At 40.6% G+C, this 20540-nt stretch overlaps 1 protein-coding gene across 5 annotated transcripts in view; it reads right to left on the bottom strand.

Moving 5' to 3' along the window:
• TLK1 (tousled like kinase 1) overlaps positions 1-20540 on the bottom strand; it is a 148022-nt gene that overhangs the window by 74521 nt on the left and 52961 nt on the right. For 4 of the 5 annotated variants that reach the window (XM_030580053.1, XM_030580054.1, XM_030580050.1 and 1 more), the window contains 2 exons: positions 9054-9172; positions 5418-5489 (listed from right to left, as the gene is read on the bottom strand). In XM_030580053.1, coding sequence (XP_030435913.1) covers positions 5418-5489; positions 9054-9167 — 186 coding nt within the window. In that variant the 5' untranslated portion in view covers positions 9168-9172. Of the gene's footprint in view, positions 1-5417; positions 5490-6505; positions 7437-9053; positions 9173-20540 lie in introns of those variants that run through there. The other variant, XM_030580055.1, reaches the window with a different exon arrangement.

The raw sequence follows: 20540 nt of genomic DNA, 5'->3' as shown, positions 1-20540 counted from the left end.
GCTCACTGCCCCTTTAAGTATGCTAACCCCACTTTAAGTACATTGCCTTTTTAGGTATATCAGCAAGTTGAGACAGCAGCTGCTGAGAGCAAACTACCTCTGTCCTGAGCCCTCTCATGTCCTCCCTCGCTCTATGGAGATTGGGTAAGCGGGGGGGGGGGAGTAGGGGAAGCAGGAGAAAGGGGGAGGAGGACACTCTGACATTAGCCCCCCTCTACCCACTTGCACAGCAAGCAGGAGGCTCCCTGGAGCAGCTCCAAGGCAGAGGGCAGGAGCAGCAATGGGGAGAGGGACAGCTGAACTGCCAGCAATTGATAGCCTGCTGGGCGTCTGCCACACAGAACTTAGGGGAGCGGGGAGCTGATGGGGGGCTTCTGGTCAACCCTGGTTTCAAGCCCCCACCAGCTAGCTCCAATGGGCTGCTCTTTCTACAAGCAGTAGACAAAGCAGGCAGCTGCCAAACAACGTTATACACAACTTCAAACAAGCATGTTCTCTAACCGATCAGCAACCTAACAATGAAACAACGTTAACCGGGATGACTTTAAGTGAGGTGTTACTGTATAGCCATCGGTATAGCTACTTAGTGCAATATCTGGTATAGATGTTCAAAGCTTGCTATTTGTGGCAGGCAAGCCTACCCATATTAAAAATGGGATGAGCTCCAGTGATGCAAATAATGGCTTTTCTTGTCCAGTTTAAGGGTTATACCAGTGCAGTTAAATTAATGGCAGGCCAATTATGGCTATAAGCAGGATAAATTTCCAGTTGAGACAAGGTGGAACTTATGCAGCATCCTGCAACCTTATACATGTCTGAACCTTTGTGCACCCTGAAAGAGGAGATTATACCTGTAATTGGAGGTTCTTCGAGATGTGTGGCGCCTACCTGTATTCCACTGTCAGTTAGACATGCACATCATGCGCCCAGAATCGGAGAACTTTGAAAACAGCATCTGTTGGTCTGTGCATGCACCCAGGCTCACCTCATGCTTCTGATCAAGGCAATAAAGGGCAGGGCAGATCAATCACCTCTTCAGTTCCTGCTCCACCATGAATCAGGAAGATCCAAAGCAGAAGGGAAGGAGGGCAGATAGTGGAACACAGATAGGGACCACACATTTCAACAAACCTCCAATTATAGGTAAGTGACCTCTTCTTCGAGTAATGGTCCCTATTGCATTCCACTGTCAGTGACTGACAAGCAATACCTAAGTAGGAGGAGGGTATGAGGATCAGGACAGGCGGGTCGAGCAGAGGACCGCCATTCCAAAGGAGACATCAGCAGCCAAGTCCTGCACTAGGGTGTAATGTTTTAAAAATGTGTGGATGGAACTCCACATAGCAACTTTACAGATGTCTAGGAGGGTACATCCTGAAGAGATGCCGTGGTTGTTGCGCTCTGTGGACTGAGCTCATACCCCTGTAGGGGGAGGAAGTTTCAACAGCTGGCAGAGTAGAATGCACCTGGATACCAATTCAGAAATTCTCTGAGTGGAGATGGCATGCCCCCAACTCTCTCTTTTATGGCAATAAACAGCATCAGGGACATCCTGATAGGTCTTGTTCTCTTCAGACAAAAGGCCAAAGCTCATTGCACATTGAGGGAGTGGAGTCTACGTTCTTCTACAGAAGTGTGCGGTTTCAAAAATAATACAAGTTAAGTGAATGGATTAATTAAAGTGAAACTGTGACTACTTTAGGGATAAATTTGAGGTGTGGGTGTAAGGAAACTTTGTCTTCGCCAGTGACAGGGGGTCCCAGGTCTTGTGAGGAGCTGGAGATGGTGGTACCGATGGAATATGGCCTGGAGCCAGTGGAGCCCAAATTTTCTGGGACTTCAAATTTACTGAGTCCTCATAGGCAAAGCTGGTGGATGGGATGTCTGATTTTTCTGAAGTGAACTTAAAGAAAGATTTAGTCTCATGCTTATGACAGTGCTTCCTAACTTCCCAACTAGGCCCCGTCACATCTGTGGGGTGCATTCTCAAGCCCCGGAGGCAGACTTTGCAGCAGGAGGCACACCCCTTGCTGATTCAGGATGATATATGGAGGAGTTCCCTGGTCTGGGTCTGATTGGGGTCTCATGGCCATCTCCAGGAGATACTTGCAGAGGCAAGTGCCCACTCTCTCGGGTACAACTGGGGAAAGAATGGCAAACACTGTACTGAGCCGCAATGTGAGCTTCCTCCAAGCAGTAGAGAGAGCACTGATGGTCGTCGTTGAACAAGAAGGATTCGGGCAGGAGATGCATAGTCTGAAGCACGGAATTCTGAGCATAGTCCGGTACCTGAACATTGGAACGAGGAAACGGGGGTGGGCTGTAATCTGATTCTATTCTAAAACTATTAAAACTACTAATCAATAGGTCATTTAAGAAATAATAAAACTATTTGCAACTGTTGTGTGGTAAATCCAGTAGGGAGCCTCAAAGGGCCTAGTACACCCACATCACAAGGCTCAATTAAAAAAGTACAGATTAACAGCTCATTGGAGCACATGGTGCACAAGGGACCCACTAATGCTTACCAAGTGCAAATTTACTATAAGAGAAGGTTCCATCACTTGCACTGTCCTTCATGCTGACTGAGATTTTTTCTGGAAAAGGGAATCCCCGGTGAGTCAGAGCCATCTGCCACACTCTTCGAGTGTGAGGCTCCATACAATTACACTAATATAAGATGGGCAGCAGAGAGCCAGATATCCAAACAGCACATGGTGCAACAATGTCCTTTCCAGTGCGCTCTGTCTCTCTCCATTAATGGCAACTGACTGACCCCACACTTGGTCAGAATGTCAGAAACCCACTAACCTTTAGTGATATGCAGTATATTTTCACAGTGATTCAAGGCAAAGACTGGACAGAGTCAGATGAGGGAGACAGCTGAACTAGCAGTGCTGGAATAATTCTGAAAATTGATTTGTCATTTTTATACCGCTAATGAGCCAGCAGCAAAAAGAGCTTATGTCAGATTAAAAGGGCTGAAATTGTTCAGTACCTCACTTTATATGTGAAAAAGTATAAGCTGTTTCTAATTTGAGCGATATTAAAAAACACTCAAAGCATGACAGGTTCAAATTTACTCCTGCTCTTCTCCACCCTTTTACCTCTCATTTACAAAGTCCATGTAATTTTTATATAGGATTCCTCCACTTTTTTCCTATAAAACACTTTTTGGGGAAAAAATGATGCCAGAAACTCATCCTTACAATACGAAAACTAGGTTCCACACCACACGAAAAGAAAAAAAATAAAGGTGGTAAAAATTGTCATTTCAGATGCTATAGATATTATAAACTATGAGGAAAAAGGGTTTTAGATGTGGAAAATGATCTAATGTCTGATCATTGAACACATTTCTATATTTCTCAAAACAATAAATACTGGCAAACTAATTACATTTGAAGAGTATTTATAGAGCTACAATTAAACAGTGGCTAAGGAGGTTTCCCTGTGCTAGTCAAAGTTTTTCTGCCTTAAGGTAAAAATTTAGCAAGCTATACACACCATTCTTAGTTCCAAAATATGAATTTATCATCATTAACGATACAACAATCATGTAGGTTACGGATTCCATGACTTTCCGGAACTTTCATGACTTTTGGGGCAGAGCCAGAACAGTTGACCGATGGCCAGTCCCAGGCCATCAGAACAGCTGACTGACCCCCTACCTGCTGGAACAGTAGCTGGGATTGGGTCAGCTCCTCTGCTGCTAGAGCAGCAGCAGTCAGTGCTCTGTTTGTCCCTATCCCCCCCCAACATATTTTTAGTAAAAGTCAGGGAGAGATTGCAGACTTCCATTAATATTTGTTTATTGCCTGTGACCTGTCTCCGACTTTTACTAAAAATTCCTGTGACAGAATCTTAACCTTAATCATCATGCAGCATAGCTATATATCAAGTCTTGGAGTGAGAGTCTAACCCTCACACTGTCCCCCTGGTGGTAAAAAGGCTGAAGTAGTATGCAAATGCTCTAAAGGGGGGATTTCCCTGGTGCAGGCATTGTGAAGACCACCACTTTGAACCACCCCTCCACACATCCCCACTTGAGAGTCCTAATATAAGGGCATGTCAGTGATAGGGCCACAGCACTCAGAGTAATGCAGTTTCTGAACAGATCTCCAACTCCATGGGAAACCCAAGGAAATTGTTGTAACAGATCCCCCAGAGCCGTTTGAGTTATGCCAGGGGCCTCACCTGGCCAAAGTATCCCAGGATCAGGAAGGCACAAAGGTGGTTTAAAGGTGATCTTACTCTTTCCCTCGCTGCTCTTGGAGGCACAGCACAGAATCTCTGCCTTTTTTTTTTTTTAAATAACAGGCATGAGATAAAATACAATTATTTATATATGAAATGTAGTTAACCTTTCATGCTGCAATGCAGAACCAACATAAGCTAAAAAGTGAAAATTCTCTAAACACAGGACCAAAAGAGCTTTTCACAGGATGGCTGGCCCCACTAGATGAAGCAGGGTCCAGCTCCCTTGTGCCAGAACAGGTGCCCCCAGTTTGGCCAGTTAGAGAGCCAGGCAGCACCTGGTACTATAAAGAAACTAGGAGACCTGAGGGAGGAAGAGACCAGCAAGAGGGAGACCTACTGAGTTAAGGTGCCTGTCAGGAGACTCCCTGGAAAAAGGGAGGAATTATCAAGGAAGCCAACAAAGGGATTAGCCTGCCGACTATCAAAGCCGGTGCCAGGAAGCTGAAAAGGGCTGAGGGCTCGGAAACCCATGGAAAAGCTAGCCAGCTATACTTCCTAGGCAAGAGAGCCATGGTCACAAAAGGCTGGAGAGGGCTGAAGGCTGAATGCAGCAGAGGAAGGTTCCCACTGGCTCTCAAACCGGAAAACTGAAGCGAGGGAAGGCTGAAGGCTGATCCCCTAGGCATGGCTAAGAACACCGGGATTGTGCTGGAGTCCCAGGACACAGTGAGGGACACTGAGGTTGCACTGGATAGCCAGGGCACTGATCAGAGATGCTGGGGCTCTACTTGATGAACTGTGTGGAGACAGGTCTGTAACTGTAGAATTTGGTGTTGGAACTTGTTTTCTTATGGGTTATGTGCATGGAACCGTATTTATACTTTGGAAGACTGTTTGGACTATTTCTGGAACTACAAAAGGATAAACTAATGCAGGCGTGTCTGTCATGCTGGGGCCAACTGCATACGGGCACTCCAAGCAGGACGTTCCATGACAGCACATTTACGAAGTCTTACCATACATATCTCCATCTAAAAAAAAATTAGTTTGGTCCAAAGATGTAACGAATTTTAGTTTTTACCACTACATGCACTTTTTAATCTTATTGTATATATAGAAATGATATTTTTATATGTAAGCGTCTTAAAGAAAATATAACTGCATTAGAACACATTGTAAGTATTTTGTTTGCATTAAAATATTGTAAACATACATACCTCCGATTCTTTATCACTTAGAGATCCCAAGCTTCCAAAACTGTGATTAGAACTTTCATTATTTGTTGAGGCCTATTGAGAAAAATAATATATCACATATTATGTTCAAATTTATAAAACAACTAATAAATTACAGTATTTGCAGTTATACAAAGTAAGGGGAATCAAATTTCATGGTTCAAGACAAAGTGCTCAACTGCAGAGACCATATGACCTGCAAGCAGAATACCAGATCTGATGGACAAATGGTGTGCTCCAGCACAGTAAATTCTATGTTCTTAATTGCTTCTAAAGCTATTCTGAACAATGTAGTTTTCTATCAAAATTGGAAAGGAAACAACTGTACATACATATCCTCTCTGAAAAGAATGCACAAACACAATTTACAGGATAGACCACTAACTCATGAAACAGTCACACCAATATGACACCATAACTTAATCATTTAAATGGTTTCCTTAAGGAGGAAGAAGTGTCTACATAGAGAGCTTACAGCAGCACAGCTGTATCAATGAAGCTGAACGGCTAAAAGATCTCTCGTGTAGCAGCTCTAGGCCAACAGGAAAGAGTTCTCCCATCAACACAATTAAACCACCCCCAACAAGCAGCGGAAGCTATGTCTGTGGGAGAACCTTGCCCACCAACATAGCTCTGTGCCCATTACCCCATATGCTGGCAAAACTTATGTCACTCGAGGTGTGTTCTTTTCACACCCCGAGTGACATAAGTTTTGCCAACACAAGTGGTAATGTAGACATGGCCCAAGAAGTATGTCAGATACATAATCAAATAATCATTTTGAAGGGCTTTCCTTAAAAAAAAGTTAAACCTCTAGAATGAGCCACATTCCTCCAGCCTTATTTTAGACCAGCAAAGTATCTGATAGATACTTCTTGAAAGCTCTGACTCCAGAGGATGCATTTATATATCCACTAACGCTAGTAGATTTGAAGAGAGAGTTAGCAATTCTCTCTTTTTGTAATGAATGTAGACTTCTTGTCTGAGATTAGGATTCTGAGAGGATAAAAACAAACAAACAAACCCAAAAGCTAGCCAGTAGCCACATAACACTAGGAACTTTATCTTACATTAGACCTTAGTTCCTCCAGTGCCACTGACATCAGACAGCCCAGTTCTTCTACTGACTATGATCTCTCACTAGGTCTGGTACTTCTTCCCAGGTGACTGCCAGTGCATTCAATATCCTTTGTCACTGTCTTCCACTAGTTCTTCCCTGACTTTCTTCATTTTCTTTTTTCTCCCTTCTTTAACCTATTCAACACTTGCTTAGCATGTTTCCCATCTTAAATACAATGCGCATGTCACAACCACCTGAGGCTTCTTTCTTTGGCATTTTCTAGAATGTCCTGCTCTGTCAGTTCCCAAATCCTCACAGTTCTTATGTCTTTCCATGAAATTTATAGAACCTTTCCCAGTCATCTGTGATGGGCAGCCTCCAATCTCTTTTTGTTAGCCATCGTCATTGGCCAACTCTCTGCTCCACACTGTAGTGTTCTCAATACAATTGCATGACATAATCTAACCGTTAGTTTGGTGTGGAGACCTGTTTGACCAGATGTTTTCATCTTTCCAAAAGCGATGTCTGCTTTTCCTAAATCGCATATGAATATCCTTATCGTAGCCACCATCAAAAGTCGTCACATTGCCCAGATAGCAGATCTCTTCTACCTGTTCAATATCTTTTCCCTCCACTTGCACTTTTGCACCTGTTGTCTGGCTTCCTACTTCATGATCTTGGATTTCTTTAATTCCAATCCAATTTTTGCTGCTTCCTATTCTACCTCTGATGGAAGAACAACCATTTGATTCCACATCATACTTAGTAAAGCAATGTTGCTGACAAAGTCAAGGTTGTGTAACATCTCCACTAACCACAGTCTATGGTGCCTTATTATTACAGACGTGTCTTGTTCACAGCCTGGCTATTAGTGTTTCTTTCACCGGCTCCCAAGCCAACAGCGTCTTTGCTGTGATGTTATCCAGCATAATTCCTACACTTAATACATTACTCTTCCTGAGTATAAGATTGTAGCACACATACCATCTTGCCCCTCCTTGCTCATCTCCTCTCACAGACATCGAGTATGTTCAGATCATTTTTTTTTCCATCTCTCATGTAACCTGTGCCAGCTTTCCTGTACTATGCGAAGTACAACATTCCACATATTTATTCTTGTTACAAATTTTATCGTCAGGATTCTCAAGATCTCAGCTTCCTTTTGGCTTTCACTGACATCTGTCATAGTTGAGTTTTCAGGCCCATCATCTAACAACCTCAAGTTTTGGTTTGACTGAGGTGTTTCTGTTGCAGAAAGGTTTTACTCGAGTGGGTTTCAAACCTAACGGCAGAACCCTCCTCTTTTATCTGAAAACTACAATTTATTGCCAGTATTTTCCTACTCTTTAAACATAACCAGTTTTCCCCATATAAAAGGGTTAGACTGCCAAGAAAAAATAAGAAGTTAAACCATAAATATCCTTGGATTATAAAAATGTATGAAGTCATGCAGCCTGAGAAGTAATGTAAAACAGGACTTTTCTATGTCCTGGTTTATATCTATTCAGAGATCTGTTTGGCAAAGAACGGCAACAAAGTCCTTTAGTGGAAAAGCTTCCCCTATTGCCAACACATTTGATATCTGATAGGGTGTCCATTTTCTACCTCCTTGATCACTGGATTGTTGTTCTCTTTCCTTCCACATATCAAATACCCAAAAGCAAGGTTGCGCAGAAACATCATGATGCAAAATTATAACTTGCCATAGCAAGTGCTCATCTGGGAGATACTGGATCATTGAATTCCATTATTCAGACAGTTTAAAGAATGAGACTGACCTCAGACTAGATGATGACTTGTGAATTAAAGTTCCTATTGAAACATAACCAGAATAGATAAAATTGGTAGGTTTTTCTCAGGGATCTTCCTTGTTATCTAGGAACATCTTCAGGTAATGCTTTCCCATGTCATATCCAGTGTTCCTCGGACATTTGTGTATTTGGACAGGAGCATCCATTTTAAGAATCTATTTATTATGGTTTTCACCTTATATTCTGCAAAGTTCTAAAAACTGTTTTGCAGAAGGTTAGACAGAGATAGCCTTTTCATAACTGTTCTTCCCAGGAAATAAGGGGAACTTTCACAAACCTGCTCATCAAGAGAAGAGGAAAGTTATAGAATCTCAACTAATTGCTTGAACAGGAAACACAGATGTACTTAGGTGCAAATTCCTGTGTGTCTTCCTGGTTTCAGACAGCAGAAAAATGAGGACGTGGGGGAAGGACATATGTAAAGGAATATCTCTTCATTCTCTCTCCCAAAATGAAAGCTGTCCTAGTGGAGTCATATAGCCCATTTTCGCAGTGACCCTTGAACATCAGACCAAAAGAAACTTTTATAGTAAGTATAATATGGAATCCATAAGCCAATGTTTCTACTGGAATAAGAGACTAAACTAGAAAATAAATCATGCCAACCTACCCCAGATAGACTACAGCATTTTCTGATGAGACCGATTGTCATATACGGTATGTGTTTTGTAGATAGTATATTTTCTTAAATTAAAATTAAAATTAACTTTCACAGAGAGGTTTAAATAGCCACCCAATTCTACTTACTTTAGCTCCAACACTGCAACTTCCAGTACTCCCAGTGCTGCCACTCACTACTCCTGTAAATCTAGCCTCCAGCAATTCTTGCCTTCTTGGATCCAGGCTATGAAGCTCATCCATTGCACCTAAGAAAAAATGTTTAATTACTTATATTCTATAACAAACTTGCTTGCACAAGAATGTTTCCATATAACGTATACAAAATCTTCACTAAAGTACTGACCATAACAAACTGCATGAAGCAAGGTCTCACACTCAGCTCTATGGCATATCTGTCTGTTATACAGCAACTCAGGAACATCTAATCAATTCCAAAATTTGGGGGAACGTTCTATACTGAACACTATTAATTTTGGTGAAAATCAGAAATCCAGAAAACAGGAGACACAAGGAGCTCCTTTATCATGTTAACAGATCTAGTAACTTCAATCACCTCAGTCATTGTCTATACCAAGGGTCAGCAACCTTTGAGAAGTGGTGTACCAAGTCTTAATTTAAGGTTTGGTGTGCCAGTAATCAACTTTACATTTACAGAGGCCGGCAGGTGGAACCCCAGACCGGCAGCAGGCTGAGTCGCTCAGTCCGCTGCCGGTGTGGGGTTCTCTCCGTCAGCTCCTGCCAGCCGGGGTCCTGGCTGCTGGCCCCGCTCAGCCCACTGCCGGTGTGGGATCCTGGCCACCGGCCCCACTCAGCCTGCTGCTAGCCTGGGATTCCGTTTATCCAAGCAGGCAGCGGCTGAACAGGCTGGCAGCTGGGACCCTGGCTGGCAGAAGAGTGCCACTAAAAATCAGCTCACATGCCGCATTTGGCACCCATGCTGCAGGTTGCCAATCCTTGGTCTAAATCAAAGAACCAATTGATGGCAGCCATTAACATCTTCCAAGCATAACCCCCTCACCAGCTCTGCCCACGGTCCAATACAACTTAAATATACTGTCACCTTGAATCATAGGCACCGACTTATGCAAGCATAACCCCCACCCCAACTCTGCCCCCTCCCTGTCCCTATTCCAATCTCTTCCCCAAATCCCTGCCCCGGCACTGCCTCTTCCCCAAGCATGTTGCATTCCTGCTTATCCCCCATCCCTCCCAGAGCTTGTTAGGCTGCAAAACAGCTGTTCTGCAGCAGCAAGAGCTGAGAGATAGGCGAAGAAGCGGGGACACAGAACGCTCAGGGGAGGAGGTGGAAGCGAGGGGGGGTGGGAGGGGAGCTTGGCAGCCCTGGAGCACCCACAGAGTTGGCGCCTATGCCTTGAATAGTTTGTCTCCCAGATTGAAAAGAAATAAGAATGGTGGGGAGGAAGAGGGAATCAGGGTATGGGGAAAATCAGGGGCCCACAGAGCTCCTGGCACGAGGAGAGACTAGAGGCCAATAGGGGAGGAGGACATGCAGGAGAGAGTCCCTGCCATTATGTCGAAGGGGTGCATGGAGGTATGAGTGAGCACAGGGGATGGGAGACGCATAGAAGCCCTTGCGGGGGGAGAGTGGGGAGCCCTGCATGGGTGGCACAGAGCCATTGGCAAGTTGAGGACAGCTGGAAGCAATGATAGGAGGGAAAGGGGCACAGATTTCCCTCGTATACAGTGAAGGGGAGTGGTGGGGCACATAGAGCTGCTGGCATGAGGGACGGCATTGGATGGGTTGCAAAGAGTCCCTGACATACAGAGAGAGGGGAAGGTGGCATACAAGGAGCTCCTGGGGGAAGAATGGAGGGATGTGTGTTCAGTGAGCTCGGCCTACAGAAGCAGCAAAGCATGCAACCCTCTAGGTTACATTATGAACCACTTACGGATCTAAACCAATCTGATCGAGGAAGTGGACATTCCTAATACTCTGAATTTGCACAGAGAATTATTTATATTGTGCAACCGCTCTTTGCTTGTTCCAGTTTTAACTACTGGATTGTTATATTTTCAAGTGACATTGAAAACACTAAAAAGTTTTAGTACAGTTTGCTAAAACAAAGTTAAGTTACTTCATACTTAAAACCACACATTTTACATAGCATTTTTTGTACAAACTATATCCCACTTAATCCTAAAAGATTTAAAAAAGCAAGGAGCATAAATTCAGTACAATATAGGGCATCAGGGTAGACTGATTTAAATCAAAGCTATTTAAACTGCTGATTTTAATCATTTTAATCAGCAAGCAGAAAACCTTGATTTAAATAATTGACGTTAATCTTGTTTAGCATTTGTACTTTTTTGTTATTTTCCTGAAGAAAGGTTGTTTCTTATTGGTTAGTAACCATTAAAACATGTTGAATTTTACCTAAACATTGCCTTTACACTAAATTAGGCACTTTTGCTAACCAAGAGGATATGCTGTACCTACACGTTTATTTCAGCAATTATATTAGTTTAACATACATTTACCTAGAGTCTTAATTTAGACCTTTTTATTATGTTAGAAAATGGTGAATGATGCATTTCTGATGTATTAGATTGATATTTTTACTCATGATTTCCATCATGCTCTATCTGGATGAAAATTAGAAGTCATTAAAAATGCTTTAAAAAGCAAATTTAAAAAAATTAGTTAGATTAAACTTAAAATGTGATGATTAAATAAGAAATTGTTTAACAAAACTAATGATTTATTAAATAAAGCAAGTATTATCTGCAGTTAGTGAACTGTTAGTGATTGTTTTTGGTCACCTGTCATTCCAAGATTTTAGAATTATTAGATCTCATCTTTGCACACCTAGTTTTTAATAGGCCTGCATGAATAACCAATTTTTCAGTTTTGTTGTCAACCTGAACAAAAATATTGCAAAAACATCTGTTTCAGATTAACGCAAAACAAAAATACATTTTTTTCCAACAAAATGAAAAAAAATACTTTTGGATCAACTGAAACACTTTAGAGTGACCCAAAACATTTTTTTTCCAGTTTTTCATTTTATTTTGTTTTTGGTGGCGGGGGAGAATTTTGTATTCTCTTTTAATTAAAAGTAGGTAAATTCCTAAATGAAATTTCTTGCTGAAACAAACAATTGAAAAAAATGTTTTGAGATTTCCAAAATCTTTTTCTTCATCTGAAACTATTTGCTGGTTTCAACTCAAATCTGCAAATAATTTATGTCAACCAGAATCTACATTTTATGATGTGAATAAACTGGTTTCTTAACTCTAAATTAATGAGTTACTGAACCAAATGAGTTGAATAACCTGAAATGAATAAAATATTCTCTCTGCATCTGCAGAGGAGGATACCACTGTCAAAAAGCTGAGCGAGCATTTTCCCAGACTCTGGTTCCAGGTACTTAGCCAGTGATGAATTTATCAGAAGATCTCCTTTTTCCACAGAGGGTATAGCTTACAAATGATCAGTATTCCTATAACTTGTCCTTATCAAATTAAACATTGTCCTTGGATAGGTCTGGTAATCATGGCAACATTGTAGGTTCCATCCCCATTAGTACAGTACAAAAAGCAAATGTAGAATTTTAGTCATAAGATTTAAAATGTAAATAAATAGCGCAACCATTTTAAAGAAATACTTATGCCTTGTCTATGTCAGAGCAGCAGGTTGTGTTGCATAATTAAAACACCAAGTTTGAGTGCATCCACACTACTCACCCTGATAGTGTAAGGTTTGCCCTTACCACATTAGAGGTGCCATACCAAGAATCAGGTAAGGCTTGCTGTTAGCCAGTATCACATGCTGTCAGAATGCTTTGTATTTAGGCAAAGTTGTACAACTATGAACCGTACTCCCAGAATGTCTTGTACTCATACCAAGCTTTACTGTGGTAAAATTATTGTAACCTGTTGGTGTTTGTATGTAAAGAATCTGTCAGAAGCAAGATATATGTTTTGTTGAGGTGTGCCAAATATAAATCCTGTGCTACAGTTAGTGTAGATATCTCTACTGTCTACTGACACTTGGAATGTTACTGTGTGCTGAGAACTGAGTATAAATGTCTCTATCATTTAATGCTACTTGTAAGCTGGTTTACTAACATTTGAAATGTACAAAACTAAATAAGAGAAGGAGTGTAAGGTCTGTGGAATCAGTGGAATTTTCTATCAGTCATGAACAAGGGAAACATAAATAAGAGCCAAAATAAACTCCCAACTTGAAACACTGCGAAGATGTAACTGCTGCAAGCCTGTTCTCCAGATTGGCAATATATTAACCTTTCTGTATTACGCTGATCTATCTTTGATTAATAAACTGATTAAGCATGGTTACCTGGTGTTTTATCAATAGAGAAATAAAACCCTCAGAAGATGTGTACACAGCATACATGGCTTGTGGGGCTCGGGCTGGGGGCCGTTTCATTGCTATGTAGACTTCCAGGCTTGGGCTGGAGCCCAAGGTCTGGGACACTCTCACCTTGCAGGGTCTTAGAGAAGGGGTCTCAAACACATGGTCCGCGGGGCCCTTCTGTACGGCCCGCCAAGCTCCCCACCCCACCTCCTCCGCCTACCTCCAGGCCAGGGGTGGGCAAACTACAGCCCACGGTCAGCCTGCAGAATTGCCTCCCCATGGCGCCACGAGCCCTGCATCGCTCCCTTAAGCGGCTGGCAACGCGTCCCTTCAGGCTGGAGGGGAGGAGTCAGAGGGCTCCTGCATTGCCTCACTTCAAGGTACCGCTCCCCGCAGCTCCCATTGGCCAGGAACAGGGAACTGCGACCAATGGGAGCTTCGTGGGACATACCTGGAGGAGCAACAGTGGAGCCCTGTGCCCACATCCGCTTCCCCAGGGGCCGTGGTTCCAGCTGCTTCCTGGAGCGGAGTGGCTCGGGGAGAGGCCAGGAGTCTGGCCTAGCCCCGATGCGTGCCGCTGCCACCCTGGAGCCACTCTAGGTAAGTGGCACCGGGCTGGAGCTTGCACCCCGCACCCTTCCTGCACCCAAGTCCCTGCCCCGAGCCACCTGCTGTACCCTGCACCCCGACCCCCTGCCACACCCCTCACCCCTCCTGCATCCCACACACCAACTCCCTGCCCTGAGCCTCCTGTCGCACTCTGCACACCTCCTGCACCTCAACTCCCTGCCCTGAGCCTCCTGTCGCACTCTGCACCCCTGGTGACAAGGAAGGGGTAGCATTGGGGTGGGGACTTGGGAAGGGGGTGGGAAGAGGCAGGGCAGAGGTGGGGCCTCATGGAAGGGGTGGAATGGGGGCAGAGCCGGGGCAGCGACGGTGGGGGTGTCAGTGATGCGGCCCTTGGGCCAATGCACTAGACCTCATGTGGCCCTTGTGGTCATTTGAGTTTGAGACCCCTGTCTTAGAGCCTAGTGTCCAGCCTGAGCCCAGAAGTCTACACAGCAAGGGAACAGCCCCGCAGCCCAGCCCCGTAAGCCCGTGTCAGCTGGCACCGACCAATCACATATCTAGTTGCTGTGTAAACATACCCAATATGGCCTTCACAGTTCTAGCCATTTTTCCCTCTCTAATTATTATTTGTAACATAGCAGCACCTACTATAAATTGAATAAATTAGGGACTACACTGAAAGGACTTGGTGAGTGGGGAGCCAGGAACCTCTACCTCCTTTAAATGCAGGCAGATTTTTGGGTTTTATTTAGTATTGAGAAGACTTCCATTTATACGGGCAGAGGGGCCTTGCAGATTTAGCAGCACCTAGATGTTTTGAAGTTCTACACATTATAGCAATCTAGTTCACCTTATAGCAATCTGAACAGTAAAGACAAATTAACCAATTTACCTCCTTGGAAGAACAACATGTCGATTTGTTGACAGTAATACATTTTGTGGAAGCATGTCAATTTCAACTAATTTTCATTTACAGAAAATGACAAAAAGCATTTCCATAATGTTGAATAATATTTTCATAATGGAATGTTTTGATTTTTCATTTCAAATGAATTTCATAATTTAATTGATTTTCTATTATTATTTTAAAAAATTAAAATATCTATATTGGGGAAAAAACATTTCAATTGACCCAAAATAAGTTTCCTCCCACACCACACAATTTTGTTTCATGGGAAATTCTGAAACTTTTGTTTTTGTTCTACTCCACAACAGAAAACAAAATTTATTCATTACATTTCCCACAAAACAGAAAATTCCATTCCTGCCCAACTCCACTCCTTCCTGTTGAGTGTTAATTTCACAAGAAATAAGCAAATATGCAACAGAGTGTAGCAATTAGCAGTATATAATTTTGCTATCAGAGGTCAATATAAATATTTGCAGCTACAAATACTACAGGCTACACCAGAAGACTAGCTTTGGAAACGTGTGCGTGGGGTGGGAGGGGAAGATGGGGCTGTTATTGTTAAAGATGAGATTAACAAACAAAGCTTCCCAGGTTCACCTGAGTATAAGGCTCAATAAATTTGTAATATTTGTATATGTATTTAATTGAACTATTTATTTAATATTAGTAATCCCTGTATATACAACATAATCCTTTACTGTAGAGCAATTAAACAGACTTTCCTGTCCTGCACCCTTTTTTGCCCAGGCTTCTCATTTTGATTAATCTATGCCCACTGAGGGTTGACTATTTGGCCATGGTGGAATGCATGTCAGTGCAAAACCACAACTGATTTTTGTTGTAAGGGAACGTTCTGACATTTATTTTGCCAATACAAGTTGCCTTAATCTGTTCCTTGGTGTTTTTCCTTCACTGTCCCAACACAGGAGTGTAAGAAAATATGTTGAAAGACCGTCAAAGAATGTGATGTTATTGTCTCTCTCTTTTACTGAGGATTCTACTACCAAGAACTACTCTTATGGAATGAGAAACCACACAAGAACACAAATAAAACAAATATTCCTTCGGTACACATGCTTAACTTTGCATACGGGCTGAAATTAAACAGCCAGGAAGCAGACACATTCAGGAAGTCTGTTGTTGGCACGGTCTTCCAAAGTGCAGTAGATATGTGAAGTAAATCACAAGTGTTTTTTCACCAAACATGTACACATAGAGCCCATTTTTTTTGGCAGTGGCGAAGGAGAATACCATAATTGGTTTTCTAGAAGTCATAGTGCTGCCTCAGGAATTTAGATTGTGAAAGGCCCTTTATTTTACTCACATTTAACATCATACTGGGCCTATAAAATCTTCTCTCTCTATTCTCCAAAAATATCCCTACACTGTTTAATCACCCTTTTAAAATGTAACACTTTCAATTCTTACTTTAATTTACTGAAAAAGGATGTTAAAAATTCTTTTCTTAAAATATTTATTTTATTTCTGGCTTGATTTTTCAAAGGTGTTGAGCACCTAAAATTTAAGTTGATTTCAACTGGTATCTGTAAGTGCTCAGTATCTTTAAAAACTAGGCTATAATTTATTCAGTTTACAAAGCAAAACAAAAAGGCACCTTTTTTAAAAATATGGTAATTTAAACAGATTCAGGAACATATTTACAATGCAGGATATGGAAGACCATTTATAAAAAGAATTTTGAAGTTCTACACATTATAGCAATCTGGTACACCTCATAGCAATCTGAACAGTAAAGACAACTTAACCAATTTGTCTCCTTGGAAGAACAACATTGACTTAATACACGCTATTGGGAATGGAAGCTATATCTGAGAAAGACCCGTTGGTCAAAGAAGCTGACTTCCCTCCCTCCTACCCCTCACTAAAAAGGCAAGTTTATCTTTAATATATTCAAATTTCACTTAGAAGATTTTTCCCAAGTTTAACCATTCACTTTTCTGACACACTAATATGAAAAGTGAAATATGTAAGAAAAGTCAACTATAGCTTTACACTAATACCTTTTATCAAGGCTTTTCCACCAATATATTACATCCCATCTCAAAACTTATTCTGTTTTTAATTTATTTGCAAACACCAAAAACTGTTCTGAAACTTCTTCCAGTAAAACTTTACCCTCTGTAAAAATAAAATAGGTGCCGATGTATCTATATGGTTTCTCTAGAAAATACTTAAATATTAATCTTAACTAGGGTGGATAAAAAGCAATGATTTAAAGATTAAAAAAACAAAGGTTTTTTAAAATTAAATTAGTTTTTTTGATAAAATGCTTTTTGAGGGAAAAAACCTATATAAAGATAGTTTTAATTAAGATACATTATAGCTCAAAGATATCTCATCATGGAATAGGGATTATAAATTCTAATTCTATAGTATGAGACAATATATTCATGTAATGTTTAAGAAAAGTTTTGTAAATGAGTTCCAATAGTTCATGGATTAGGGACTCAATTTTATGGGGTTCCACAGGCTTTTGTATAGATTTAGGTTAACCTTTCTATCTACTCAATGGGATTCAATGCTCAGTCTAGAAGATACCATCAGAGATGCTTAGTTTTGCAGTTCAGAAACTGTAGATTTGTTTCTCCAGAGATAACATGTTTGTTAACAGCAAAAATGTTTTTAAATAAATATATACAGGTGAGAAAAAACAGACTTCAACCCTATTTTCCTTCTGCAAATTTGTGTACACAGAGTCAACCCCTTACTTCTCTCTAAAAGTGCAAAGTTTCAAAAAAGTTCAATGAATAGAAAATTGTTGGTGGTGGAATAGATCTGGACAAGGAAAAGCCTGGAGATAAATGTGAGAAGGGAGGGACAGGCAGTAGAAACAAAAGTGAAACTATCTGAGCAGCATACTTCAGAAGTCTTGAGGTCTTTCTGAGTGTAGCCTTCATTGATTTGAGAGCTAACATACCATTCTCTCATTAGAAGGGAAAAGCAAGTCATGAAAGAGATCTAGCCTGGGAATATTTTAATCAAGTTCCCCTACCTGTGAATAAGACAGGCATGCGTGCAAAATGAAAACAGTGCAACCAAGAAATGCAAAGGCCTGGTTGCTTAATGAAACAACATCATGAGAAGTGTTCCTTCTCAGGAGGAAGCTGTGTTGAAGATGATGAAAGGAACATGTTTGAACATTCAGGATCCTCAGGTTGGTAAACTTTTTTATTTCATATTTCTTTCTTAAGGACTGCCTGTCTTCCTACAGGACTATTCTTAAATTCTCATGTATGAAGAAAAAAATGTAGTTGTTACTCTATGATACTATCATTTTAGATGCAGTTGTGATAAAAAATAGCTGAAATAAGCAGATCTTCCTTTAACAATTTCACCTTTAAAGTAGTACTGACTGTCAGTGAATGCAATAAGTAATGCTAAATGAGCAGTGTGATAATAATAATGAAATAACTGCCTTGACTTATTTTGTTAAGGAGAATCCATCTTCAACCTACAGGAATCTGAAGACTATCCACCTTCAAGATCACCACCATTTTCTACAGTTTCACAGTTATCTGCCAATGATAGTGTTTCAGTCACATCAGGCATGTCACATAGCCACAGTAAATCATCTGTAGCAAAAAGAAAAAAAAATCTCCATCATCCAGAAACAACCATAGATACGTTTGTAATAAGAACCAGCAGATTACAAAAAGAGATAATTGATGAAAAAATTGCCCAGTTTGTTTATGAAACAAACTTTCCTTTCCGTATGATAGAGAACTCACACTTCATTAACATGGTTCAGTCATTAAGACCAGGATACAGTCCACCCAACAGAGCAGATGTGACAGTCAAATTGCTGGATAAAGTATATGAAAGAGAAACTGAGCAGTTCTGGAGAGTAAAATTGTTAACCTAAGTCTTGATGGGTGGAGCAATGTGCACAATGATCCTGTTGTATGTGCTTGTGTAACAACAGAAGAAGGGAATATCTTCCTTACAGAAACAATTGATACATCAGGAAATGCACACACAGCAGAATACTTAAAAGAAGTAACAGTAAAAACTATAACAAACTGAACAAAAATTCAAATGTCTAGTATGCAGCTTGGTCACAGACAATGCTTGGTCACAGAGAATGCTGCAAATGTATCCAAGATGAGAAAAAATTATTTAAAAGAGAGTCCCAAGCTAATAACATATGGTTGCAGTGCCCATTTGATGCACCTCCCAGCCAAAGACTTCAGTGTTCCAGAAATAAAGGCTAATGCTGTTGAAATTGCAAAATACTTCCGTAACAACCACTTTGCAGCAGCTGCTCTCAAAAAAGTGGGAGGATCCAAGCTAACTCTCCCACAAGACGTGCGATGGAACTCAGTAGTGGACTGTTTTGAGCACTATATCAAAAACTGGCCTAATCTGATGACAGTTTGTGAACAAAATCACGAAAAAATAGATGGCACTGTCACAGCCAAAGTTCTCAACATTGGACTTAAGAGAAATGTTGAACACATGCTGAGTACCCTGAAGCCTATTTCTGTACCCTTGAACAAAATTCAGGGAAATAGCTGTTTTATTGCTGATGCTGTTGAAATTTGGAAGGAACTAAGTAAGATCTTCAAAAGAGAAATATGCAATGACGGAGTTAAATTACGAGCATTCAAAAAAACAAAACAAATGGGACAAGCATGATCTCCAGCTCATTTTCTTGCAAATATTCTCAATACTCGGTACCAGGGTCAAACCTTAACTGCTTAAGAGGACGAGTTGGCTATGACATGGACATCCAGCAATCATCCCTCCATAATGCCAACTATAATAAACTTCAGCGCTAAGGGTGAACCATTCAAGAAATATATGTTTACGGATGATGTTTTAAAGAAAACCACACCAGTGAACTGTCAGAAGTCACTTAAGCACTTGGATTCAGAGACTTAAGTGATAATCTCACTTTTAACAGCAGTAGCATCTTCTGCTGGCGTAGAAAGAATATTTTCTTCCTTTGGACTAATTGATTCCAAATTGAGAAATTATTTGGGACCTGAAAAAGCAGGAACGCTTGTTTTTCTTTTCCAGATTATGAACAAACAGGAAAATGACGGTGAAGATGACTGATTATCTGCAGAAGCCAGTGTTTTAAGTTTCTCATGTTGACCTGGCTGACATAGTCGATATAATTTTTGTTTTTGTTCTTTTAAATATTTCATTTAACTATTTTAGTTAAAAACAAACAAAAATAAATCTTATTTTAAAAAACTTGAATGTTTAACTAAATTCAAAAATTCATATGCTTGTTTTGTTAAAATACTATATGTTTGCTGTTGAAGAAAAACATCCAGAATACATAAAGTTGTTGTTTTAGTTAAATAAAACAATTTAAAATTTAAAAGGTGATGTTCTCCTACTAATACAGCATGGCAAGAAAATCCTCCGAATATTAATGATTAACCTGTTGAATTGGAGCTAGTTCACCTCTCAATGACTTCATAAATATTTGCTTCAGTTACTTTTGGTACATGAAATAACCAATCATTTTCTGATATAGCTGTAAAATTAATCTGAAAGTTTTCAAAATAAATCACTTTAAAAATGTATACTGTGTACCTTCTAAAAATGAAACCTACATCTATCTGTGAGTTCTGAAGAATATGTATTAAGGTTATAACAACCAACAAGAATGCACTTTTATGCAGAAATCCATGATTAAATTGAGTCTTCCTGACTAGTGATTTAAATCAATTTGATTTAATATTCACCCTGATCTTAACTGATTAACTATAAGCAAGTTTAACTAGCATGTTTTCTCCCACCCTTCGTCTGTCATGACTAT

Source organism: Gopherus evgoodei, chromosome 11 (assembly GCF_007399415.2).
Source record: "Gopherus evgoodei ecotype Sinaloan lineage chromosome 11, rGopEvg1_v1.p, whole genome shotgun sequence".
In the NCBI taxonomy this organism is placed as follows: Eukaryota; Metazoa; Chordata; order Testudines; family Testudinidae; genus Gopherus; species Gopherus evgoodei.
This window is presented reverse-complemented; position numbering and strand designations above follow the sequence as displayed.